Source organism: Marmota monax, unplaced genomic scaffold (assembly GCF_021218885.2).
Source record: "Marmota monax isolate L192 unplaced genomic scaffold, Marmota_monax_Labrador192_F-V1.1 WCK01_AAM20220418_F8-fsc00022, whole genome shotgun sequence".
NCBI lineage: Eukaryota > Metazoa > Chordata > Mammalia > Rodentia > Sciuridae > Marmota > Marmota monax.
Genome location: NW_026695215.1, coordinates 13,705,093 through 13,725,715, shown reverse-complemented (window position 1 = coordinate 13,725,715; position 20,623 = coordinate 13,705,093). Strand labels below are relative to the sequence as shown.

The following is a 20,623-nucleotide window of genomic DNA, read 5'->3' as shown; positions in this document are numbered from 1 at the left end:
CAGGAAAGAGTCTAACAACATTCATTAAATTACTTTATCTTATATAGGAAGACAAATATAATAAGTTAGCACATTCTTTTGACAATTCTGTTTTCAGTATCTGGATTAAACCTGGGGTGCTGTACCATTGATCTACATCCCCAAACCCTTTTTATTTTTTAATCTCATGTTTGTAATCCTCCTGTCTCAGCCTCCCCAGTTGCTGGAATTACAGGCATGTGCCACCACACTGGGCTGGCCAAAGTCTTCTTGCTAGCACAAAGATTTCTTTTGACTCATGAGCATGTTCATAATCAAAACGTCAAATTAGCCAGGCACAGGGGCGCACGCCTGTAATCCTAGCAGCTCAGGAGGCTGAGGCAGGAGGATCACAAGTTCAAAGCCAGTCTCATCAACTTAGTGAGGCCCTAAACAACTTAGTGAGAACCTGTCTCTAAATAAAATACAAAAAGGGCTGGGAATGTGGCTCAGTGGTTTAATCCCTGGTACTCCCCTCCCAAAATGTCAACATTATGGTGGCATTGGTTCCGTTCTTATTTTTCATTCTCCCTTTCTTTCTCTTTTCATTATTTTAAATAGATTGGGGGGGGGGATACCATCTGTGCAAACAGTACTTGGCCTACACCAAATGCTCAAGAAATAGTAGCTACAGTGAGTTTAGCAACTGCTGTAGTAGTCTTTAAAATAGAAGTTTAATCCTATAGCAAGCTAAAATTTTTTTTGCAAATAAATTCACTGAAAATGGATGTATTTTAATATTACATGTAGTCCCAGAAAGATAAAAATCCTGAAATGAGTGTACATAAAGCTCTCTGCTGCAATCATTTTCTATATAATTATTTTGAAGACAGCTGCAGGTGCCAAGTAGTGAGAAGGTTCTAACAGAATTTGGCAAGAGGTAGGGTGGAATATGGTCCAGAAGGATAAGAGAGAGAATCAAGACTTTCAGAGAAAGTAGTCCCTTATGAGTTTTACTCCTTCTGTTCAAGGAGCTCTCGAGTTCATGATCTATCCAAAGAGAAACCTGCTACTTTGATCCTTTATCATCCAACTTGATAAGATTGGGTAGTTAATTGACAGTCATAAGATCAGCTGGTCTTCTTCCCCTTCCTCTTCCTTTTCTCCCCTTCCCACTAAAATATCATCTCCGCGTCCTCAGTACTGTGACAACCAACCCTTACAAAAGCAACACGTCTTCCCCTCCAGCTTCTTTTCCAGGCTGCCTTGATCTCACTCCTGCAGGCCTCACATCTAGAAAAACTAAGGGGTGGGGGAGGTTATTTATAAACTTTCTCAAGTATTAATCCCTTTCCTTCTCAAACTTTCTTTTCAACTTCTTCAAGGATAAAGAGGACCATTTCTTTCCCCAAAATAGAAATATTTCTTTCCTAGGAATGTCTCCCATATCATGCAGTCACAGACAGTTCAACTAAATGCCCTCATTTGTTGATTAGCATGCTCTGAGGAGGGTCCCCAATGCAGTGGATTCAGGTAAGGAGCAGTTCTAAGGTGGTAGTGATTCGCAAATGAAACTGAAAGAGAGAGGCCCTTAAAGGTTTGTGCGTGCTTCCTTGGGCTTCAACATTTACAGCTGAAAGTGCTTTCACCTAAAGTTTTGCTTTTCTGTTTGGACTAATTATTGGGGTTACTAATATTAAAGTAGGTGAATACCCCTTGGATTCTGATGGTTTGATTCACAGTCTTGCTCCATCATCCACTGTTGCCTAATCTCTGTGAGCCTCAGTTCCTATATGTGTTTTATTGTGAGGATTAAATGGGTTGGTGGATATAGTATGTACAGCAGAGTACCTGACACATTGTTGGCTTTCCATAAATGACTGATCCATTCTTCTATTCCCTTTATAGTAGATGACTATGGAAGGCTTGAGAATAATCCAAGAATTTTGGAAGGTTAATATTGTGTATGCATATTTATTCCTAGTGAGTTATTTGGACTTACTGGATAATTATCAGATTTAATTTAATAGTTTATATAATATAAATTGCTGTTTCTAATGAATTAAGAGCTATTTCAGGTGCTTTGCTTTTGAGGTTATACTTGGAGGTGAATATTCTTTTAAGAAGCATAAAATGGGCTGGGGATGTGGCTCAAGCGGTAGCGTGCTGGTCTGGCATGCGTGCGGCCCGGGTTCCATCCTCCGTACCACATACAAACAAAGATGTTGTGTCCGCCGAGAACAAAAAAATAAAAATATTAAAAAAAAATTCTCTCTCTCTTTAAAAAAAAAAAATAAGAAGCATAAAATGTCAGAGCTGGAGCTCATGTAGTCCAGAGGCTCTTAAACTGGCAGGTTGCAGAACCACCTGGGAAGTGTGTTGAACCTGGGTTCTCAGGCCTTGCCCTTAGAGATACTGATTAAATAGGTGAGTCTGATGCAACCTTTGGCGACCCCTTGTATCCTATTTATAGATCAGGAACTAAGGCAAGTACACAGTGTTAGAAGAACTTGGTGTTAATTAACCAAATTAACTAACAATTACATCTTTGTTGGATATTCATTCACATATTAATTTAACAATTCTTGGTGTGCAGGAACTATTATGTGAGAACTAAATCCTTCCCAATTGTACCCAACCCCAAACTTGTAATAGGAGAGCTAAGATAAATCCACAAAGTAATGTTTTAGAAAAGTGCTTGCAAGGAGTTAGAAGCAAGAATCCATTCTGCCATCTGTTAGTTGTATTTCCCTGAGCAATTGAGTCAATCTCTCTGAGCTTTAGTTTTGTCATTTGGAACAGTAGAGATAATTCTGTGTTTCTCACCTTGAGAAATATGTGATAGCTCTTGAAAAACTATAAAGAATTAAATAAAAGGCATATGAAAGATAGTTATGTGTTCAACATTTTAATTAATATGCCAGGCTCTGGAGCTTATCTGGTGCTTGCCCCTAAACACTGGTGAAGGAGACACACACAAAAATGTTAGTATAAAGTAAAAAACACTGTTTTAGAAATAACAGAGTTCCTTTGGGAGCATGACTGAGAAAGGACCTGGAGGGAATCAGAAAGGCTCTGGAGAGGAGGTGGCCTTCAATATTAGCCTTGAAGGGATAGGAAGCTTCCCTGGCAAAGAAGAGGAGAGTACTGTGTAGAAGTGTGGAGGCATCAGGTGTGGTGTACATGTACAGGATGTCCATCATGCGTAGACCTGTGGAGTTATGGAGCTGAAGCTGAAAAAGACAGACTGGGCTGGATTCTGAGGATCTCTGTGTCAGGAATTTTAAATATTATTACTTACACAAAGAATTTTGAACATGGGTAGATTGAGTAGATAGAAATTTTAGATAATTATGGCTTTATTCTGGAAAAACTTGAAGGAGAATGACTAGAAGTTGTCATTATTATTGCTTCCCTTTACTTTTATAATTTAATGAACTAATGATATATTTTTTATGTGAACCCGAATGATATCAACCTTTATAATTCAAGGAATTTAGCTCATTTTTGTAGTTCTACATAATGCTGTGTATATGAAGTCTTTTGCCTCCATTAAATTATTTCCTAAGGATAAGTCTCCAGAAATAGTGTTAAAAGATCAAAAGATGTGATCCTTATAATACTTCAGTATTTCTTTCTCTTTTCACATGTGGTGTTTGTCTTATGGTGCACAATCAATATAAAAATACATGGTTTCATCACTTGAGTGGCATTTGATGCTATCTAAAGTTACATTAACTCAGTAGTTTGCTCTAATTTTCATAATATTATTTTTGTTTTTATTTGTTTTGAGATGGGGGTCTCAGGCTGCCCCTGAAATCCTGAACTCAAGTGATCCTCCTTCCTCAGTCTCCTATATATACTAGTATTTACTCCTTTTATTTTAGTATTGAAGTTGTAATTATCTTTCCCTTTTTGTTTTAAAATTTTTATATTCCTCAAAACTGTCAAGTAGTTTTTGAATAAGGAAATGTTGTAAAAGCATGATTATCACATTTATAAATGCATAACCCTTGTAATCTTTCTCAGTCTAAAATACATTTCCTGTTTTTTATGTTTTTTTATGTTTGCTTCTCACATAGTGTCTTCAAGCCAATATTCACCTCAGTGATATCCACTGTACTACTTTGGTATACAAGAACTAATATGCTTTTTTTTTTTTTTTTTTTTTTTTTTTAATTTTTTATTGTGGGTTGTTCAAAACATTACAAATTTCTTGACATATCATATTCCACACTTTGATTCTAGTGGGTTATGAACTCCCACCTTCACCCCATACACAGATTGCAGATTCACATCAGTTACACATCCATTGATTTACAAATTGCCATACTAGTGTCTGTTGTGCTCCGCTGCCTTTCCCATCAACTAATATGCTTTTTAAAAGTCATGAAATCTATGGTATTCTCATTCAGTCTTGTTCACCTTTATAATGAAATTGATTACACTTATTCTTTAAAGCTTTGTTATGTTAAATTGAAACTTCTTTTTCCTGTTTTAAAAATTAAAATTACATATAGGATCGATCTTGGAAAACCCTATTTACCTATAAGCTTACAGTGTCTAAAGTTTCTTCAAGGGTACTCTTTTCTATAGTTATCAAAAGCAGTTACTGTATTCTTATTGGCATAAGTTACTAAGGTCTCACAGCTGGGGATGTTGCTCAAGTGGTAGCGCACTCACTTGGCATGTGTGAGGCACTGGGTTCGATTCTCAGCACCACATAAAAATAAAGATTTTTTTTAAAAAAGATTTTCAATGTATATATATTTTTAAAAATGTTACTAAGGTCTCTATCAGTATGCTATGGATTTATTCTGAGCACTCACAATCTGGATGAATGTTTTTCTTTTTCAAGGTGACCCAATAAAGCTGTCATTAATTAGTACATTTAAGAGGAAAATATTTTTCTTCTCTTTCTCAAAACTTTTGAGCTGATATTCCAATTCTAAACAATCCCTACTTCTGTCAGAATTTTGCAAGGGAGCCAAGTGAAGGAAGCATGCTTTGAAAAGCAACACATGGCGTAGTCACTGTTGCGGAATCTGGATTACTAGCTTGTGGTGAGCCTAAAAATTCTGCTTAGTTTGCTCTTTTTAGTAGACTGGAATGCTTGGCCACTTGTCTGTGGCAGCCATTTTGTATCATTGGCAAGGGGGTATGTGCTATGTTGACAGGCTTGGGTCAATTAGAAATTTTATTTGAAGCTAGATCTGGTTTATTAAATACATTTACTTAAATTTTAGGAAAGGTTATAAACACTAGTGGTTTTGTCTTAAAAGTAACAAAAGCATATAGTAAAGAAAACTCAAAGGAATATAAAGTGAGAGTCTGCCTTTTTTCTATACCCGTAGTCCTACTTTTCATGAACATTGTTAACAATGTGTTGGGTAAACTTCCAGAAATTTCCTGTGCATATTAAACCATAGCCTTATATGTCCTTTAAAAAGATAGTAGTGGGACTTTTGTGTATGTATCTACAAAATGTTAATAAACTATTTTTTTGATTTAGTGTTTTATAGGTAACTTTTTAAGCCAGCACATGTTCTTCCTTCTCTTAAAAACAATATTTGGAATGTTCCAATTGTTATTGCTACCTCTAACAATACTGAATTGAAAATCATTGTGTATGCATTCATCTTTTTACTTCCTATTGGCTACTTTCCTAGGGGTAGAATTGCTGGGTCAAAAAATTACCATCAGCTGGGCGCAGTGGTGCATGCCTGTAATCCCAGCAGCTCTGGAGGCTGAGGCGGGAGGACCACAAATTCAAAGCCAGCCTCAGCAACAATGAGGCACCAAGCAACTCAGTGAGACCCTGTCTCTAAATAAAATACAAAATAGGGCTGGGGAGTGGCTCAGTAGTTGAGTGCCCCTGGGTTCAATCCCCAGTACCAAAAAAAAAAACCCCAAAAAACAACAAAAAAAAAACCCCAAAATTGCTACCCAAAATTTGTAATTTCAATTTAGACACTAAGATTTATTGAAAGTACCTTATTCCCAGATGTTGAAGGAGTATGAAAGAGAATGAAATTAGGCTTGATTGAAAACTTCCAGATGGGGCTGGGACTGTAGCTCAGTGGCAGAGGGCCTGCCTAGCATGTGTGAGGCACTGGGTTCGATCCTTAGTACCACTTAAAAATAAAACAAATAAAATAAAGGTATGCTGTCCATCTACAACTACAATTAAAAGAAGAAAAAACTTCCAGATGCCCTATATGTGTGTTAATTACAAAAGATATTTATTTAATATTCATTATTAATGGTAGACACTCCCATTTGACTTACATACATGCTTTCTTAAAATGGAACCAAAGTGAAAGTAAGTTGATCCCTTCAGCAAAAAGAGATCACTGCAGATCTGAGGGAGGAAGATTTTTAGGAATTGGATTAGAATTGGTTGCAAAAATCAGATGAAATACTTTGTGTCCTAATGATTTTATATTTGCAAACTTTAAGAAGCCATATAAATAGAAGTGCTTATTTCCTTTTGGATTTCATTAGGGCACATTCCTTGTATCCCTTGCAAATTAGGCCTTTAAAAACTTTCCTTGCCTGTACCCCTACCTCCATAGAAACAGCGTCCTCTGCAGACCTGGTCCAGATTCAGGGACTGTATCATCCAACACTTGCAGTGTTGTCATGATTAGAATGGCTTTTTGTTAGACAGCTGGATTTTTGATGTTTTCAAATTGCTGAAATATCTCAACCAGATGAAATAAAAGAGATGGCGTGGGGATCATGTGTTTGTCTTCTTGTTATTGCTGGGTAATTCAATATTTAATATCTAGTTTCTCTGGTAATTTTAATAAACATCTATGTAATACATTCCACAGATTTCAATGGGACAGATGTTACAAGATTTTGGAAAATTTCTCGGAATGTTCCTTCTTGTTTTGTTTTCTTTCACAATTGGACTGACACAGCTCTATGATAAAGGCTATACTCCAAAAGAACAGAAAGACTGTGTGGGCATCTTCTGTGAACAGCAAAGCAATGATACCTTCCATTCGTGAGTGGTTTTTGGAATTTTTAGTAAATATATTTCTCTCTGTTGTGTTCAATGTGAATTAGAGGCTATAAAAATAAGGCTTAAAATTTTCTTTATGAAATTCCTTTTTATAAACTTTAACACATTCTCATTTTTCGTGAATCATTTGTAGTCATTTTACATAGAGAATCTAATTAGTAGGTCCAAGTTGCTACACCTATCTTCTGTGCTGCATCCTACCTAACACAGCAACTCTTGGCATTTTGTACACTCTTAGAATTTGGGGGCAGTTCCTTGTCAACCATATGTGCAAGGTGGTCAGCATCTCTGTTCTCCAAGGATTCAATGTCAGTTGCAACTACCAGTCATTGTTACAACCAAGTATACTCTTATCACTTTTTCAACATTTCTTAAGAGGTCGTTAGAATTGTGAATCATTAGAACTTATGAACAAGGTTTTCTTCAATTCTAATGAATCATAAGGAGTGAAACAACCAGCCAATAGGTAGACAAAATACCTTGCCCCCCCCCTTTGCTTTTGGTACTGGGATTGAACTGAGGGTCGCTTAACAACTGAGCCACATTCCCAGCCCTCTTTTTTATATTTTAGAGATAGGTTCTCACCCAGTTGCCTAGGGCCTTGCTAAGTTGCTGAGGCTGGCTTTGAACTCTCGATCCTTCTGCCTCAGCCTCCCAAGCCTCTGGGAGTACAGACGTGCAACTACCATGCCCATCTCTTACCTTATTTCTTAAATAAAATAATAAAGAAAAGGTATAGTATTCCACATTTGTGTATTCCTGTTACATAACAACAATTCATTACGTTGAGTGTCCTCTTATTTAAAGAACATGATTAATGAATATGTGTTCATTGAGTATTCATACTATATGCTAGTATACGTATATATGCATGTAAGAGAGATTTGATAGGGGCTACAAAGTACCCCAGAAGAGATGATAATCAAGTACAGAACTAAAGTTGGTAAAGATGCCATGGTGTTGTCTGGCAGAAGAGTATTCGCAGACAGAGGGAACAGCAAAGGCTGTACCCAGCAATGGAAACAGGGCTGGCATGGTCAGTGTGGATGGAATGTGGTGCCTCCGAGGGAGAGTTGCTGGTAATGAGATCTCAAAGTAATAGGGACCAGGTGGGAGGGACCTTGTTGGCCCTTGTTAGGATTTGAGTATTGAGAGTGAACAACATTTGAAGGTTTAAGTATCAAATAGGCTGCTGTGTGGAGACTAGACAGGCTGCAAATTATTAAACAATGAGGAATCATTTATCTTCCTTTAAGTCCATGTCCTTGTTTAAAGTAAGACATACCTGGGACTGGGGGTATAGCTCAATGGTGGAGTGCTTGCCTCACACTTGTGAGGCACTGGGTTTGATCCTCAGCACCACATAAAAATAAGTAAATAAAATAAAGCTATTATGTCCATCTACAACTAAAAATAAATTTAAAAAATAAGACATACCTGTACTATGGAAATCAACCTCATTTAGTCCTATAAAGTGTTATGCAAGGATTATTAATTTATGTTTTGTATACTTTTGTTATTCATTTTTGCCAATTTGTTTAATTTCCTTTTAAACAGAAATGTAATTGTCTTTACAGGTTCATTGGCACTTGCTTTGCTTTGTTCTGGTATATTTTTTCCTTAGCACATGTGGCAATCTTTGTCACAAGATTTAGCTATGGAGAAGAGTTGCAGTCCTTTGTTGGAGCCGTTATTGTTGGTACATACAATGTCGTAGTTGTGATTGTGCTTACGAAACTGCTGGTAGCAATGCTTCATAAAAGCTTTCAGTTGATAGCAGTAAGTGTTCTTTCTTTTAAAACTTTATATTCTCTTCAGATCTTACTAAATGTGTGCAATAAAGTAAACAAAAATTATAAGAATTAAGAAATAGTATCATTAAAAAATTAAATATAGAAATTTAAAATGTAATTTATAACAGTTGCAAACCTTAGACCAACTTTTTGTGTACATGATGTGAAAACATTTAGACAGTTTTAAAGAATGTGTTCCCTCACCCTCTCCTGCCTGCCTCTGTGTGTGTGTGTGTATGTGTGTGTGTGTGTGCGCGCACGCACATGTGCATGCACACACTCACTCTATATTGCTTTTCATTTTCTTCTTATAGAATCATGAAGACAAAGAATGGAAATTTGCTCGAGCAAAGTTGTGGCTTAGCTACTTTGATGACAAGTGTACATTACCACCACCTTTCAACATCATTCCTTCTCCAAAGACTATTTGTTATCTGATTAGTAGCCTCAGTAAGTGGATTTGCTCTCATACATCAAAAGGCAAGGTCAAACGGCAAAACAGTTTAAAGGTAAGAAATCAGAAGTTTGATTTGCAGCAAAGAAGTTGTAGCAATCCCTAATATTGGATGTTTCTTTCTTTTTTTTTTTTTTTTGAGTTTTTTTTTAATTTGTTTTAATTAGTTACTCATGACAGTACAATGACCTTGACATATCATACATTTGAATCACATGGGATACAATATCTCATTTTTCTGAGTATACAGGTTACAGAATCACATTGGTTATGCAGTCACATATATACACACAGTAATAATAATGTCTGTTTCATTCTACTATCCTTCCTATCTCCCCAACCCCTCCCTTCCCCTCCCATCACTTCTCTCTACCTAATCTAAGGTAGCACTATTCTTTTTTTTTTCTCACATCTTCATATATGTATTTCATATAACAATGAGGTTCTCCTTCCACCATCCATGCATTAAAACCTAAATATGTGAGTTCCTGAGGGCCTATGACTAGTTTGTTTTATCCATTGTTGTATCCCTAATGCACAGCATAGTATCTAACATGAAGGAAGGATTTAGTAAATATTTGAGAGTGAGAGATAGAAGCAAGATTTCTTTAGTTTTCAAATTTTCCCAGCATGTGAAATCTCATCTTACAGTTTGAAAATATGGAAAATAATTTAGAATACCTATTCTTTCACCGTAGATAAAAAATGACTAATAGAGGCAGCTCATGTATTGACTTGCATATTCATTCTTTAAGAAACATCTGATAGGGCTGACACTGTGGCTCAGTGGTAGTGCACTTGCCTGGCATGTATGAGGCACTGGGTTCGATTCTAAGCACTGCATATAAATAAAATAATGGTCTGTCAAAAACTAAAAAAATATTTTTTTAAAAAAGAAACAGGGCTAGGATTGTGGCTCAGCAGCAGAGCGCTCGCCTAGCACAGGCGGGACCCGGGTTTGATCCTCAGCACCACATAAAAATAGACATTATGTTCTGCCCATCTACACCTAAAAAAATAAATATTTTTAAAAAAGAAACATCTGAGATTGGCAATTGCTCAAACTTCTATGTTGCTATTTGATTCTTCTTGAAAGTTATTCAATACATCAATAATATAGTACATGTTTCTTATAAACCAGGATGTTGCCGAATTTTCCAGTAAAAAGCTAGAGAGTAAATATTTCACATTTTGCAAGCCAAAACAAAATTAAAGATATTATGTAAGTAGTAATAAGACAAGAGAGAAAAAAATTCCCATCAATCTTTATTGGTGAAATCCAAAATATGACAATAATTGAGTAATAATCTTTGTAATACATGAGTACTAATAAAAAGAATGTGATTCCTTTTGGTAGGGATAAAATTCTACTTAAAGTTCAAGATTAGAGAGCTGCCTATCATAAAATTAATTACAAATGTTCATTTGTACAAACAATTCTTAGGTCACATACTATAAAAAACAGGAATGAGGCCACATTTTGGACTTTGGGTCATAGTTCGCTAAACTCTGCTCTAAATTTAATATTCCTGATGCCATTTTTTTAAAACCAAGTTTGCATAGTGATGAGTAAATAAAACAGATATGCAGTCTATATTTGTTTTAACCAAGTGTTGAACATTATTTTGTACCACTTTATGGCAAAACTGTCATCTTTTAAGCATTAAAAGCTCTGTGTACCTTTTTTAAAAAATTTATCTCATTTAAACATTGTTTCTGGAACTGGGGGTACACTTCAGTTGTAGAGTGCTTGCCTAACATGTACAAGGCTCTGTGTTCCATCCCCATCACTGTAAATAGTTATATATTTTTTTCCTGCATATCATTGGTTATCGTATTATTTTATGTTTTGAAGGAATGGAGAAATTTGAAACAAAAGAGAGATGAAAACTATCAAAAAGTGATGTGCTGCTTAGTACATCGTTACTTGACTTCCATGAGACAGAAGATGCAAAGTACAGATCAGGCAACTGTGGAAAATCTAAATGAACTGCGCCAAGATCTGTCAAAATTCCGAAATGAAATAAGAGATTTGCTTGGCTTTCGGACTTCTAAATATGCTATGTTTTATCCAAGAAATTAACCATTTTCTAAATCTTGTAGAGAATAATTTTCAATAACGAATTTGAAAGACTGTATTTACATAACTTGCAATTAAATTAATAAGATATATATTGAAATAATTATGTAAAAGCCATCCTTTAAAATATTTATAGCATAAATATGTGTTATGTAATATATGTATATAGAATTAGTTTTTTAAAACCTGTCAGTGGCTTTTTGCAGGAGCAAAACACATTAAGTAGATAGATTTTAATTAGCATGCTATTTGGTTTTCTTAATTGGACAGTGCTTTAAAATGTTATTCTTTTTATGTGTAAGAGGAGTATAAATATACACATTGCTCAGAAGGTTTTGTAAAAAGTAAAGGTCAGCAAATGTGAGCTTATTTATCTCCTACCATAAGATACACTTGAAATATAAACATTATGGTTTTTAAAACCTCTGTTTTAGTTCACAAATATAGTCCAGTATTTATTGTTTAGCAATAGAATTTTATCTAAAATAATAGTCTATTTTTTTTATTTTATTATAATCTTAAGCAACAAAGAAAAAACCATAATGAATATTTGAATCTATTTATGTCTGTCAATTTAAATTCACTTCAGTTTTTGTTATTGTAATATATTTACTTTTACATGGTTATAATCATTTTATATTTTTAATTTTATTTTTTTCACTTAATAGTATTATATACATATATATTTCCATGTATTGTGTAGTCTATTCAGATTTTTATAGAATTATGTCATTTTTGAAAAATAGACATTTTTATTTTCTAGCCATAGGGTATTTATAAGTTTGCATAGTTACTTCCCTGGTCATTTGGGTGCTTTTAATTTTTCTTTACCATGATAGTGCTATAATTTTTTCCAAGCCAGAGTGAATAATCATAAAATAAAGATACATCTTTATCATGTATAGTCATAGCCTTTTGGTTTTGTAAAACAGTGGATGACCCTTTAATGAAAGGATTTGTTTTATATTTGAATTAAGATTCGTGAGCTTATCTCCCAAAGTATTTTCCACAGAATTTAACACAGCTTCTATTAAAGTGACTTCATGCTTATTTGTGGATCATTCTTGCTGCTTAAGATGAAAAGCCTTGTTTTTTTAAATTTAAGAATAAAATGTATATTTAATTTTATAATATACATTATAAAATGTATATTATATTTTCTGTGTTCACCTGAGGGATGTAGGTAGAATTTTTTCATAGGCTATAGTTTATATATTCTTGCAGCATTTCCAGTTAAGAAGGTATAAGGTATATAATTCTCTGCTTAACTGAATGTCAGATGGTCTTAAGGCCACAGGGTGCAGGTAGCTCTTGGTCTATAAGCACCACCGATCCAGGGATCATTGTCTAAATATGTCAGTGTTATGTTTCCCTTACTTTTTAATTTTTATTTTTTTCCAAATTTTAAGTTTTCCCTCTTTGGGGCAAATTCTTATAAAAATGTTTATTGTAAAGTTATATTTTGTCTACGATGGGATTATGCACTTCCCAATTGGGATTTTACATCAGGATTTTTAGTCATTCTAAAAAACATCTAATTATTAAATTAAAATATTTATAGAGTGCCTACTGCATGCATGAGTTACTTATGAGGTATATTTTGAATGAGTATATTATAAGAAAAAAGGTGAATAAAACTTGACATTAAATCACAAATTGACAGTCTGTCTATTCTATTATATACTTTCTAAAATTGATATATAATTCCCATACCATAAGATTTATCTTTTTAGAATGTACAATTCAGTGATGTTGGTTTTTAAAAGTCATTGTAACAAAGTACTAAAATGCAAAAATATCAACCTTAGATGTTCCTTGCACCCCTTCCCGTCTCTAGTGGTAATCACATTTGATTCTGTTAGCTGTTTCCTCTTATATTGATGAATACCATATGTCCACAGAAGGACCTGTATGTGAATGTTCATAGAAGCTTTTTTCATGACCCAAATGGAAAACAACTAGATGTTCATCAACTATGAATGAATTTTAAAAAATTGTATGTACACACAATGGAAATTTGCTCAACAGTGAAAAGGAATTGTCTCAGTCAGAGAAGCAGAACTTCTAGGATATTTGCAGGCATGTTTGTGTAGTGGTCTGTTTATTTGGAGTTGATAAGCAGTCTTGGTGAGGCTGTTTTTTGCATCTAATGCTGGAGCTGGAAGTTCATGCAGTTGGCAGGTAGGAAGGATAGACAGATATAAATGAGGGAGTGACGACAAGGTGGAACCCATGAAGGTGGATTGACACGCCATGGCAGTGCTCTTGTCTCTAGCCTTATGAAGTGGTATCCCGTGAGAGAACTGTTGCCCTTTGCTCCCTGCCTTTGGAAGTGTGTTGCTAAAACACAATTGGTTCAGGAAGTAGAGATGAAGTAGGATCCAAGGAAAAATGGAACATCGGTAAGCCTGGCTGCTGCCCACATCAGTGAGGTGAGCTAGCAGGGAGGGTACCACAGGTCTGAGTTACAGAAATATCCACATAAAGAACAGAATAGGTACTGCTTTACCTCTGCTGTGCAGATGTCACACTAAGATGTCTCTTGTGGCCCACCCTAAATAGAAGCATATAAGGAAGTGAATTCTGGGAAACATAATTAGGCCTAGGTAGGTTAATACATTATAGTGCCACCACAGGGACAAACTACTGACATGTAATAACATGCATGAATTTTAAAAGTAAGTGAAGGAAACCAGTTACAAAGGTTACATACTGTGTAATTCTACAACAGTACATACTAGAAAAGATAAAACCTTGGCCACCAAGGTCTGGTGGAAAGAAGATTGCATGCAATAAATCTGATGTGAAAATATAAAATATAGCGCTACAACATAAACATATTAAGGAGATAAGAAAATACTGTGGAATCTTATAATTCATCACTACTCCAAAAGAAAACTGAATATATGTCAGTACCCATCACTAGCAATACCAAAGGGCAAACTACAATAATAAATGGTCACATGCAGTACATTTTAAAAATTATTTTTGTATCTAGGGTCTCTGATTTTTAACAACAAAAAAAAAAAGGAATTTCTCAATCGCTACACATATGTACATATATACATATATATGTGTATGTATATTCCTGTCAGTATTCTGACTGGATTGTATCGAATCTACTCACTTTGGGAAGAATTGACATTTTAACAATATTGTTCTCTAGTTCATGAACATGATACATCTCTCCATTTATTTAGGCCTTCCTTAATTTCTCTCAGCAATGTTTTATAGATTTTATAGTTTCTCTCAACAATCTTATTATATGATAATAACTAAAAGAACAGATTGAGATTCTACCTCCTATGCTACCCCCAATGAAGACCAGTATGTTTGATCAGATGGTAATGTTTTCAGATTTCATTTCATTCATATTAACATTATTCCTAGAAGCAACTAGAGGTTATTATTAATTGGTTGCGGGACACACATAACCAACTACTGATCATTGTTGGTCTTTCTAGAAAAATGATAAAACTGGAAATGTCCTTTATCTCATTACTAATGAATAAAATATCTTACTGATAAAGGAAGCTTTTTTTGATTCCTTAGACTGTTTTAAATTATTTTTCTCAAAAAAATATATTTATGAACTACCAAATAGGCTGAGGTGGTAGGCCCTGGGGAGTAAACCAACTGGGTCTAATTATTCAGAATTACACTAAGGAAATATTAATAGCGTCAGGAATAATGGCTGCTCTGAATTTTTCCTTTGTGAGTTAATTTGTTAGCTTTCAGGTATTACTGCCCCTTTCATAAACATACTATTTCTGGAAGATATACTTAGAAGAATTTCCCATAAAGTGTTTCTCTTTCATTTGATAGCTTGACATTGTCTTTTCCCCTCCTTCTCCTCCTACCTGCGTTTTGAAATAAACACTTCAGATATACCACACAAAAATTAGGAAATATTTTATGTGCTAAGTTACATGTTTTAAAAATAACCATCTTTAAGAGAGAGATATTTCTGATGCCGATTAAATTACAGTAATGCAAGAGGTAAAACAGCAGGTTTGTGGGGGAGGTAAATGTATGTTTAAAAAAAGAACCATCCCAGCCAATCAAATAAATTACAGGTAAGCTCCATTTTCTTCTTCCGGTTACTAAGAATCTGGATATCTCTCTCTCCCTGTTTTTCCATTAAAATTTTTTATTTAATCCATCCTTTAATTTTGGGCAAAATTATTCTCATTGGAAAATATTAAAACTTTCAAATGCTATTTCAAAATAATTTTGAGAAACATGCACAGGTTGCCTCGGAAACTCATTCAGAAATTGAACAAATTCTGCGAGGTAATTCAGCTCCATATTTTAAAACTCATTTTCCCCATTAAATATTTCAGTGGAAATTGCAAAAAATCACCATATTTTCTATAATATTTGTTTTATTGCAGATTTTTCTTTTTTCTTCTTTTCTTAAAGCTGTAAAGGTAAACTAAGCATGGAAAGAACATTCTCTTATTCTCTCCAGTATGCTCAGCTTCTGTAGCATGTTAATGTTGGAAGGCACAGAGTGGTTGAAAGGAAATTGAGGCATTATTTATGTGTGTATTATTTATATGTGTAAATATTCTAGGGGTAATATACTTAAAATTGTGTGCACTAATGGTCCTCAAATTAGACTGGAGGAAAACTTAGATCATCTACTTCTACTAATTTAATAGATGGGTAATTTGGCATTTTAAATAATTTGTTCAAGGTTATATAATGACTGGAGATCCTGAACTCATTTTACTTGGTTGGGTAAAATGTATCTGAAAGCTTTGCTATTTTGAATTAATTTTCAAGTTCATCTTGGTTGGAAAACTGGACTTACAAGTTGTCTAGACCCTGCTTTTCTAAAACACTAGTTTATTAAAGACTTAATTTTATGACAAGGATCAAGAAACCACCAAGATGGGGCTGGGGCTGGGGCTCAGTGATAAGAGTGCTTACCTATCGAGTGTGAGGCACTGGATTTCACCCTCAGCATCAATTAAAATAAATAAGTCACTAAATAAATAAGTAACAAAGGTATTGTGTCCATCTACAAAAAAACAAACAGACCACCAAGATGGGTGAGCGAGAGAAGATGAACAGTGAGATAGTAAATAAACAGGAAGGGAGGAGTTAGCCTCAGAAAATAATGAGCCAGCTTAAGGGGGGACCAAAGTGCTCAAAATGGAGAGAATGGTTAATTTTATTTTATTTTATTTGGAGTTAGAGATTGAACCCAGGGCCTTGGGCATGCTAGGCAAGCACTCTACCAACTGAGCTATATCCCCAGCCCACTAGTTAGTTTTTTTCTATACTACTTTTTAACCTGTATAATCTGGGATACAAAGGACATGGAAGTATGTTGAGACCCTAAGGGATCTCAGAAAGATCCAATTCATCTTTCTTATTTTGCAGAGGAGCAAACTCAAGGTTTCCAGACACTCCACTGAATAATAATACAAGTCTATGCTCTATATTTATTTCTCTCTACTGTTTATAGGTTCATTATAGGCTGGGTTTAGCTCAGTGGAAGGGTGTTTGCCTGCCTGGGTTCAATCCCCAACACTACAATAGAAAAATAATTTTATTCTGTTGTTCTTTTACTAACTTCCTGATAAATTTAAAGGGCTCTTTAAGCTGCATTCCACACATATTTAAAATGCAGTATTTCTGTTACTGTTCAGTCTTTAGTAATTTCTTTTACATTTTGGTTTCTTTTTCATATGAATTATGTAAAAGCACATTTATGGGGTGGAGTTGTGGCTCATTGGTAGAGTGCTTGCCTAGCATGCATGAGGCACTGAGTTCGATTCTCAGCACCACATATAAGCAATTAAATAAATAAAGGTCCAACAATAACTAATAAAAATATTTTAAAAATTAAAAGCACATTTATGAATGTCTAGTAAAGTGTTTTTCTTGGGTTTTCTGTTATTATTGTTTACTTTTTGGGGGGGATTCTAATTCTTCGATGTTGTTGAAAGGTATCTTCATGATACTAGACCTTTGAAATTTGTTGGGATTTGTTTCGTGATACAGCAGATGGGCAAGTTTTGAAATTGTTCCATATGTTCTGAAGTGTAATGTGCTTTTGGTATTATTCTTTATGTTTGCTAAGTAAATCTGTCATTTTATGCATAACTTTTTGCATAACTCTGGCTCCAAACCAAACTTCTCTATCCTTACTGTTTTTCTTTTAAACCTGTCAATTACTGAGAGAAATGTTAAAATCCTCCACTTGACATTTTCCATTTATATAATATCAGATGTTTTAAAGGATGTTATTAGCTGCATACAGGTTTAGAATTGTTGTGTCTCTTTATAACCGTCATTAATAATGCCTTTCAATCTATTGTTTTCTAGTATTAATGTTTTCCTCATAAAGTTTTTTTCTATCCTTTTTCTCTCAGTTTTTGTTTTAGAAGTCTCCTTCAAATAGATTATTGTTGGACTTTCCGAGCCCCCAATCTAGTCTGCCTTTGACTTTTTACTTTTGTGCTTAACTATTTTTATTAAAATTACTAATACATTTGTATTGCTACCATCATGTTTTCTTGCAGTTTTTCTTATTTCACTTTCATTAAGCTTTTCTTTTTTTTCCTTCTACTAGTTTTAAAATTCAATACTTTATAATCTTTTCTGATTATCCTAAATATGTTAATGTGAATATTTAAGTTATCAAAGTTCTAAATTAATATTTTTTCCTTTTCTCTCAATATAAGGGATTTAGAACACTTAGGCAAAATAAATTTTAATGTTTGCTAATCTAATTTATTTTATCTCAGATTTTTTTGCACTTGCATAAATAAACCCATGAATTCAAGCAAAAGTAGTTTCTAATTAATGTTACTTAAGTCACATGAGAGCTTTCTGATTTAACTTTTACTTAGACGTTTCTTTAAAAAAGATTTTTATCATTAGTTTACATCATTTCAGTAGTCCAGAAAGTCTCACTGGACATTGGTAGCACTGCCCTACATGAAGGGGGAAAAAGGTAAGCTTTTCAACTAATGTTGAAAGACTTGGGGAATTTGCTGGATCCTTATATTAGGAATCAAATTGATGCAAAAGGATGAAAATGGAGCTATCAAGACCCTCTTAAAACACATTAGTATTATTTATAAATCTGAAATGTTTTGTGATAAAATCAGTATGTTCACCTATTCATTCTTTATATGTATGTATTTATATAAATATACTAAAATTGGAACAATACAGAGAAGATTAGCATGGCTCCTGTGCAAGGTTGATATGCAAATTTGTGAAATGACCCATGTTTTTGGAATTGGAGAACATAAATGTTAAGTGAAATAAGCCAGATTTAGAAAGTCAAAAGTCATATGTTTTCTCCCATATGTGGAAACTAGAGAGAAAAAGGATCTCATAAAAATAGAAGGCAGGGGCTGGGATTGTGGCTCAGCGGTAGAGCACTTGCCTAGCATGCGCAAGGCCCTGGTTCGATCCTCAGCACCATATAAAAATAAATAAAATATATTATTTCCAACTACAACTAAAAAATAAATATTAAAAAACAAGAAAGGAGACCAGTAGAGGAAGAAGACTGGGGAGAAAGATGAGAGGGAAAGGGGAGATGCTTGAGGAATTATATTGACCAATTTTGGTATGTGTATATACAGATATATCACAATGGATCCCACTATTATGTGTAATTATAACACACAAATAAAAAATTAAAATGAATTCCTTAAAGAAAATACCAGAATTTATCTAGTTTCACTTCCTCAATTTAAAACTAAGGAAATTGAAGTGCAGACAAAATAAATGATTTCATAAAAGAAATTATGGAATGGATGTTGGATCAGAAAACAGCTTCACTATTCAGCTTGATGATCTCTGTTTTGAGTAATTGCATCAAAAGACAAGTGTCATGGTTTGGCTATAAGGGTGAGAGACATTGTTCAGAGGTGAAATGATTAGATATGAGAACTATAACATAATCAGGTTAATTCGTCTGATGGATTAACAAAAGAACTACTGTACTGGATGCTAATCATGGACAGGTGTGGCTGGAGAAGGTCTGTCACCGGAGGCATGCTCTTGGGAATTCATATTTTGTCCCTGGCTCCTTGCTCACCCTGTCTTCTGTCTGCCATGAGCTAAGCAGTTTTCCTCCACCATGCCCTCCTGCCCTTATGTTCTACCTCACCTCAGGCCCAGAGCAATGGACTCAGCGGACCATGGACTAAACCTCTGAAACTGGGAGCCAAAATAAACTTTTCCTCCTCTAAGTTGTTCTTGTCAGGTATTTTGGTCACAGAGATAAAAAGCTAACACAATAATACCAGGGCCATACTATTAGTCACGACTCCCTAAGCAGTTCTAAGTCTGTGTCAAAGATGTTAAGGGAATGAAGTTTGGATGACTTTTCTAAGTTTTCACCCTACTACGCCTCCAGCCCCACTCCGAAACCTAAGGCAGTCTCACTGGTGATGCAGGAAGCAGATCCTTCTAAACATGCTGCCTGTGATACATCAGTGCAAAGATCCTGTGAAGATGGAAGAGAAAACAGAATCTTAAGTAATTACTCCAAAGTCCTCTAGCAAGTATTCTGAAAGAAACTAACAGGTATTCTCAAAAGGAAGGCTGGAATCCATTGGAGTTCATGTTACATCCTGGCTGGATGAGGTGCCTTTCTAGAAGGTGGCCCTCGCCAATAAAGCAACAGCTCAGCAGTCTGCTGGGTCCTCTAGTTCATCCACTTCCTTGGCTGGTGAGTCGGGAATAGATGGGCATCTCAGTGTGAGAGCTTAGGAATGATTTCCAACCCTGCCAGCCAGTTCATAGTTATTGCTTACTTCTGCTCACTCATCTGCCAAAACAGGGATTCTTCTTTTTAATTTATATTTTGCTATCGTTTAAATGTCCATTACCCCCAGGACTGGGAATTGTTTTTCACCCAAAATAATATTTCCCTTATTTTTAAAACTTTGTTTCTACCATGGGAGACTTTGTGACCCAAGTCTTTGTTCATGTCTAATGCTCTTTCTACTCTCTTGGATAAGACATGACTGTCCCCACCTCCATACCCTGACCAGCACCCTCCTGAAAGGCTGGTTGTCACACCCACTACAGGTATAGGTACACTTTAAGCAACTGTGTGAATTATGGAAGGTCCTTCAAAGTTCTCCCCTGCTGAGTGAAAATAGATTTTTATTAAAAAGCAATAGCAGAGGCTGGGGTTGTGGCTCAGTGGTAGAGCGCTTGGCTAGCATGTGAGAGGCACTGGGTTCAATTCTCAGCACCACGTATAAATAAATAAAATAAACATCCATCAACAACTAAGAAAATTTTTTTAAAAAGCGATGGCAGAA

At 34.9% G+C, this 20,623-nt stretch overlaps 1 protein-coding gene and 1 non-coding gene across 6 annotated transcripts in view; both read left to right on the top strand.

Moving 5' to 3' along the window:
* Window positions 1-12,971, top strand: part of Trpc1 (transient receptor potential cation channel subfamily C member 1) — an 83,035-nt gene extending 70,064 nt beyond the window's left edge. For all 5 annotated transcript variants that reach the window (XM_046431841.2, XM_046431842.2, XM_046431843.2 and 2 more), the window contains 4 exons: window positions 6,795-6,970; window positions 8,566-8,767; window positions 9,096-9,290; window positions 11,091-12,971. In XM_046431841.2, coding sequence (XP_046287797.1) covers window positions 6,795-6,970; window positions 8,566-8,767; window positions 9,096-9,290; window positions 11,091-11,318 — 801 coding nt within the window. In that variant the 3' untranslated portion in view covers window positions 11,319-12,971. The remainder of the gene's footprint in view (window positions 1-6,794; window positions 6,971-8,565; window positions 8,768-9,095; window positions 9,291-11,090) is intronic.
* Window positions 12,972-18,462: 5,491 nt separating this feature from the next.
* On the top strand, window positions 18,463-18,572 carry LOC124084626 (U6 spliceosomal RNA). The gene has a single exon (XR_006849167.1). It is a non-coding gene; the product is annotated as a U6 spliceosomal RNA (small nuclear RNA).
* Window positions 18,573-20,623: the final 2,051 nt, after the last annotated feature.